Genomic DNA, 7,323 nt, shown 5'->3' on the forward strand with positions numbered 1-7,323 from the left:
GTGAGTTTATCTCCCAGGGAAAGGAAGAAGCAGATGCTAGGGAAGAGTTGATAGTAATGTGGATTATGTATTATGATCTATTTGCATATTTATAACGTGAAGGTCTGGGATGAACGAAGTATAATGGTGTTAGCTATTACATGGGAATTGGAAAGGTATTCTTAAGGCTTGTCTCTTCTTGGAGAGTATTACAGTCATGCTTAGAGTTCAGATAGTGGGTATGTCTTAGCCCAAAAAGTATAATAAATAAGAGATGGCATGGCAACCTCTGACGGATGTTTGATTTATTATACATCTCTCAGTAATATAGAGCAGTTGGGTCAATATTAATCAGGACTCTACCCTTCTAAATGGTCTTAGGAGAAAGTAAGTCAATAAGGGATAAAGCTCTGCATCATTCTGATACAGGAGGCTTAAGGGAGAGGGACCAGCAAGAACCTAGGGAAGGGGGCATGAAGGAGCAGCACTGCATAAGAAGATCTAAAGGCTCCTGGGTGTCCCCGTCAGTAGTGCATCCGACTTCGGCTCAGGTCATGATATCACAGTCCATGGGTTCAAGTCCCATGTCTGGAACTGTGCTGATAGCTCAGAATCTAGAGCCTGCTTCCGATTCTGTGTCTCCCTCTCTCTCTGCCCCTTCCCACTTGTGCTCTGTCTCTCTCTCAAAAATAAATAAACCTTAAAAAAAAGAAAAGAAAAAGAAGATCTTAGAAGACCTCAGAGGACACTGGGATGCAGGAAGCCTGGTCACAGACTGAGGCTGTGCTGCTGCTGTGATGCTATTACATATACCCTGGTCATGTGAGGCCCTGAAACCCAACTATTGCTCCCACTGCCTCTGACCAAGAACTTTAACAGACCATGGCCCGGAGGAGCCATGCCCGTCGTTGTCAGCACACCTATTCTGATGAGAAGATCCATCCAAAGCAGCCTCATCCTAAAAACAGGGGAGGGATTTGGTTACAACACCCAATTAAACAGTTCTGTGTGTGTGTGTGTGTGTGTGTGTGTGTGTGTGTGTGTGTGAGAGAGAGGGGGGGGAGGGGGGAAGGAGGGAGGAAGAGACCTGGTAAACAGCTCTTCCTATCTTGATGCGTTGGGAAGAACTGAAGCAACTTACAAAACACTTAAAGAAAACCAGGAGCTATTTCACAACAACATCAAGTATAAATAGGCAATAGACATACAATCTCCACAGATGTGGATCTGGATCTGGACATCAGGGATTAGTTATATAGAGGTGGTAACTATCCTTCAGGAAGGGAGTACAATAGCAAATATCTTTCGTGTTTTAAATGTTTATTTATTTTCTGAGGGAGAGAGAGACACACACACAGAGTGTGAGTGGGGGAGGGGCAGAGAGAGAGGGAGATACAGAATCCGAAGTGGGCTCTAGGCTCTGAGTTGTCAGCAAAGAGCCCCACGTGGGGCTAGAACTCACAAACCGTGAGATGAGACCCGAGCCGAAGATGGATGCTCAACCAACTGAGCCACCCAGGTGCCCCCATCTTTCTTTTTTTTTTTTAAGTTTATTTTTACTTTGAGAGAAAGAATGAGCAGAGGAGGGCAGAGAGAGAGGGAGAGAGAGAATCCCAAGCAGGCTCTGCACTGTCAGCCCAAAGCCTGACACAGGGCTCGAACTCACAATCCATGAGATCATGACCGAAGCCAAAATCAAGGGTCAGATGCTTAACTAACTGAGCCACCCAGGCACCATCCCCCCAAGTACCATCCTTCCAATGCAAATAATAACCACTAAAAATGCAGTCTCTTTGTACACATGGTTTGATTTGGGAAGGTAAAAACATTCTGCATATCCTTTTCACTTGCTGCTATGGAAGAAAAGACAGGGTTCTTGCCATATTTGAAGGTAAAAGATGCAGAGAGTTTAGCAGCATTTAAGCCAAGAGGACCGTGTAGTGAAACCATACTGGAAACCAAATATGAAAAACAGAAGTAGAAATATTCTGGTTGAAAGTAGAGGAGAGTTAGGATAAAACCCCGGCCATTCATACCCATTCATGCCTTGAAATATGGAATCTTAACATTCTGGAGCCTAGGTGAGATATTACTTTATAGATGAAGACATGCTCTAAATTGTATTGTTGGTTATCATAAAAGTGGGGCCAGGGCGTGTCTTGCCTTTCTCTCCTTCCTTACCTACCTGCCTCCTGGGAGTGTGGGGCTTTAGAGTGATGCCTCAGAACGTGTCAAGTGCCACGTTTTTCTCAAACCACTTAGCAGAGAGTGAGGGTCAGGGCTATTATTTATTCACTGGTCTCTTGGCTATCTTTATCTCCCACCTTAAGCCACTGTCATGTGGACCACCTCCCTCAGATTTTCCATTCTGTCTCAGTGTCATTATCATATTCCTGACATATTCTCACTGCACCTACAAAAAAAGAAGGAGTAGTATCTTTGTCTGTAGTGGTTTCACTGTCAGCAAAAGCCCTGGGGCTGAGACGTCTCTCTTCTTTCCTCATAATAGCTGACGGTAAATGGCAAACCTGCATTAGTGCCGCTTAAAGGTTCTGGAAATCTGTAATTACAACAGGTGTCCCATGGGATTCTTATGCACAAAATATGTGAGGACCATGTGTCTAATTTTCCTTAGAACGATATTAGTTTTCTCCTCTCTTCGCAGAGAAGGAAGCGATTTAAAGCATTGAAAAAAAATGAATATTGAGGGGCACCTGGGTGGCTCAGTCAGTTAAGCATCCCACTTTTGGTTTCGGCTCGGGTCATGATCTCACGATTTGTGAGTTTGAGCCCAGCTCTGGGCTGACAGCACAGAGCCTACTTGGGATTCTCTCTCTCTCTCCCTCTCTCTCTGCTCCTCCCCAGCTGGCGCTTGCACGCACGCATGCACGCACAAGTACAAACACACCCGCTCTCTCTCAAAATAAATAAACATTTAAAATAAATAAATAAAAGTGAATACTGAAAGGGGCGCCTGAGTGGCTCAGTGGGTTGAGCGTCTGACTTCGGCTCAGGTCATGATCTCACAGTTTGTGGGTTCGGGCTCTGGATCAGGCTCTGTGCAGACAGCTCAGAGCCTGGAGCCTGCTTCTGTCCCGTGTCTCCCTCTCTCTCTCTCTGCCTCTCCACTGCTCATGCTCTCTCTCTCTCCCTCTCTCTCTCAAAAATAAACATTAAAAAAAAAATGAATATTGAATTCCCAGAACATAAAGACACAGAAATTTATTTGCTCATGACCAAACCAAAATAATGAAAATTATTTTTGAATTAACCACCTCCCAGGATTCCTGTTCCCCGTCACTCCCTTCCCTGAATGGACACTCCAGACCTGGAGGTCAGTGAAGATTCTATGTGTCCAATAATGTATTAGCTTTGGAGACTCAAATGATCTCCAAGGAGCACTTACCCCAGTGCTGCCCATGATCAGAAACAAAGCAATGTGGAATCGTCCAAATCCAATGGTCTCCACGGCGTCTTCCACGGTGAATGTCTTTGACTCTAACAAGGAAGGGCAGAGTGAGAGAAATAGCCTCTGTGAAAAGAGAATGTATGTGGAGGATTGCCACTAATAATGAGGAGGAAGATATTGAGAAACCAGTCTGTTTTTATAAAAATTAGTAAATACGGGGGGTTGGGGGGGATTAAGCAGCAGCTTCAGGATATGAGACTTCCGTGATCCTCTTACCTTTTGGCTGTGGCTCTGGAGTCTCCAGGCTCAGCTTCTGGAGGCTAATGACGGTGACCGGCTCTGTCTGCTTGGTTGCCATGTTCTAAATGGTCTAAATTTCCCACACAGCTTCCCTGATGGAAGCAGGAGAGGGAAGAAGAAAAATATGTAATAGAGTACACATTTGCCTTTAATCACACAGAAAATCTATGAGGTAGGTATTCTAACTTCTCCCCAAATGAGAAGCCTGAGACATGGAGAGGTCAAATGGCCAAAGGAGACTATTGGGCCCCAGTGGCTAGTAATCAACCCTGAGTCAGGGGCCAGGGGAGCTCTGAACAACTTGGACAATAGCATCCTCTAACTGGGAGTGAAGATGGCCTTTGCCACAGGGCAATAATCACAGTAGGCAGAGCTTTACATTCCCATAGATCTCGTGGTTTATAGTGTGCTTTCTATGCAACATTTTCATTTCATTCTGCTGGAAACCCAGGAGCACTTCTGTTTGTCAGCCCCCTCCCCCTTTATGTATTTAGCCCAAAGGATTCTTAACTCTAAAAATCAAAAGAAAAATAAAACAAAGAAAGCTCACTATCAACTTAATGAAATCTTTTCCAAATGACTTTAAGACATGGTAATTTAACTCTACATCCCTTGCGGGATAAATGGAAATCCTAACCTGTTCTCAGTAATTAGATTGTTACTAATAATACTGGAATCCTTATTTGGATACTAGTATGTATTGTAGGAGAAAGCAAGTAGTAATTATATTATTAGGAACCAAGACTTTTGGTGTAAAAGATACAAAAATTAAAGAAGTTATATAAAAACCTTATAATCCTAACTTTAAATTGGAAATACCAATATGAATTCACTATGTATTTTGTGTGTGTGTATATATATATATATATGTATATGTATATATATATACATATATATATATGTATATGTGTGTATATATATATATAATACATATATATTATGTATTATATATATATATTATGTATTATATATATATTATGTATATACATATATATTATGTATTATATATATATATTATGTATTATATATATATAATGTATATATATATATAATACATATATATGTATATGTGTGTATATATATATATAAAATAATATTAGGATATATATATATATATACATATATATATATATATATATATCCTAATATTATCCACTGGAAGAGCCTGGAAAAGATGACTAATAAGCACTCCTAGAGCCCAGATTGTTTTCTTTCCTATTTCCCATTAAAAGAAACCCTGGCGCCTTAGATAAATGGCTAATTCTGGATCTGGGACAGGAAATGTGTAAATTGAGCCTGGAACATCTTGTCATACCAGACAGCAAGGAAGGTATCAAACACTCCTGGGGCTGTGACAAAAGATTACAAGATTCAACTTGAAAAGGCTCCCAAGGGCCAAAGATGGGACAATTTAAGCATCAAGAAGAATAATGACTGCAAAGAATTGAAACACATCAAAGATATCAAAATCCATTGTTCACAGCAACACTAAAATGAAAATCTCACAGATCACCTTTGATACTAAGAAACCAACTCATTATTCTGGAAACTAGTAAATGTCTTGTCTTTCTTGTGTAAGTTGTTTGTACTTCAAGACAACCAAACAGTTTGTTAAAGAAAATTGTTTTTTTTTAATTTTACCTAATACATGCAGAAAAAAAAAGGATGAATGGAATTAAGTTATGATTTTACAACTCAGTGAAATCATGGATCTAGGCAATGATTACCAGTGGCTGATAAATTACTAGGTGAAAGGCTGATGAAAAGATGGATAAGCGATAGATAAGACTGATAACACCCGTAGCCATGGAAAAATCTTAATGCTGGGGTGCCTGGGTGTCTCTGTTGGTTAAGCATTGGACTCTTGATTTCCACTTAGGTCATGATGTCACTGTTCATGAGATGGAGCCCTGTATTGGGTTCCGTGATTCTCTCTCTTCCCTCTCTGCCTCCCCCTTCCCCCAGCTCTCTCTCTTTCACACAGATAAAATAAATAAATACACTTAAAAAAAACAGAAAAATCTTACTGCTGCTGAGAGACAGTCAGATATCACGTGGTCCTGATGAGATGCAATAGGACGGAAATGTACAACATCACCTGTGATGTACTCTCCTAAGAAGAAATTGAACCAGAATCTGATCAAGCCTCTAGCTCTACCAGTTTATGCAGGAGATGAAGAAGAAGCTCATTAGACCATACCATGTGGATGCGATAATACAAAATCCAGTATGTGGGAAGTTGTATAAGATAAGTGACCTAACTTCTTCAATGAAGAAATGGCAAGCTAAAAAGAGGAAAGGGGAAATTATAGACTAAAACAAAAGTGACAAATCAACCAAATAAATGAGTTGATCTTATCTGGATCCTCAGTCAAATAAACTGACTATAAAACAGCAACAGCCAAGAGAATGAGAGGAAAAAGCGATGAGAGGAAAATTAAGGCAATGTCAACAAGCATGAAAGTTGGATGATATTAAGGAATTTCTGATGACACCATTAGGTGGGACAATGATCTTATGGCTATGGCAGAAAAAAAGAATCCTTACATCGTAGGGATATGTATACTAAATATTTAGGGACAAAATGATGTGATGGCTGGGATTTGTTTTAAAATAATTTAGGGTCGCCTGGGTGGCGCAGTCGGTTAAGCGTCCGATTTCAGCCAGGTCACGATCTCGCGGTCCGTGAGTTCGAGCCCCGCGTCAGGCTCTGGGCTGATGGCTCGGAGCCTGTTTCCGATGCTGTGTCTCCCTCTTTCTCTGCCCCTCCCCCGTTCATGCTCTGTCTCTCTCTGTCCCAAAAATAAATAAACATTGAAAAAAAAAATTAAAAAAAAAATAATTCAATGGTAGGGTGGGAGAGGGTGCATAAGAAGTAGATGGGCATACAGAAGAATAAAGAATGGCCATATGTGGAAAATTATTGAAGGAGGGTGATTGGTTCATTGGGGTTCATTTAATATCTGCTTTTGAAGATGTGTAATATTTTTCAAAATAAATAGTTCAAAAAGTGAAGTTCTAAGATTTTAAAATAACTTTTCCAATGTCAGACCACTAGTAAATAGCAGGATCAGAACTCAAACCAAGGTATTTTTTCCCCAACATAAAGAACTAGCCACAAACCAGTTTATAGCCACACATCAAGGTCATTTAAGTTGGCTAAGGGCCAGCTCTGTATCTTGTATTGCATGGACTCCTGTGAAGACCTTGAAAGAAGGTCTGATATGTTCTCTGCCCTAAGGAGTCCTTATTCTAGTTGGGGACACCAAAGATACACATCAAAACAACTATACCGTAATGTAGCTATTATTTATTTTCCTAAAGTGCTGTCACAGAGACACAAATATTCCCAGATGAGAGAGAGATCAATAATGCTCAGAAGTAAGTCCATGAAATCCTCTTTCTCAAAGGAAAACATGAAAAGTTCAAAAAGCTGTTACTTTCCCACAGTGGAAAAAGTAAAAAATAATTGGCCTCTCAGCCCATGTAAGAGCCTGAAAATCATTCAGACAGACTGTTCTGAAACTACCGCTCCCTTTCCAGATTTTGTCCAAACACCCTTTGGAGAAGTGCTCTTTATCTGGTAACTTTTATAATGAAGTACTTATGAAGCGGAAAAATCCCCTTCTTTTGAT

General features: G+C 40.6%; 1 protein-coding gene across 1 annotated transcript in view; it reads right to left on the minus strand.

Moving 5' to 3' along the window:
• Positions 1-3,944, minus strand: part of SVOPL (SVOP like) — a 68,678-nt gene extending 64,734 nt beyond the window's left edge. The window contains exons 1-2 of the mRNA XM_043589676.1: positions 3,665-3,944; positions 3,386-3,477 (exon numbers count right to left, since the gene is read on the minus strand). Coding sequence (XP_043445611.1) covers positions 3,386-3,477; positions 3,665-3,746 — 174 coding nt within the window. The 5' untranslated portion in view covers positions 3,747-3,944. The remainder of the gene's footprint in view (positions 1-3,385; positions 3,478-3,664) is intronic.
• Positions 3,945-7,323: the final 3,379 nt, after the last annotated feature.

This window comes from Prionailurus bengalensis, chromosome A2 (genome assembly GCF_016509475.1).
Source record: "Prionailurus bengalensis isolate Pbe53 chromosome A2, Fcat_Pben_1.1_paternal_pri, whole genome shotgun sequence".
Lineage (NCBI taxonomy): Eukaryota > Metazoa > Chordata > Mammalia > Carnivora > Felidae > Prionailurus > Prionailurus bengalensis.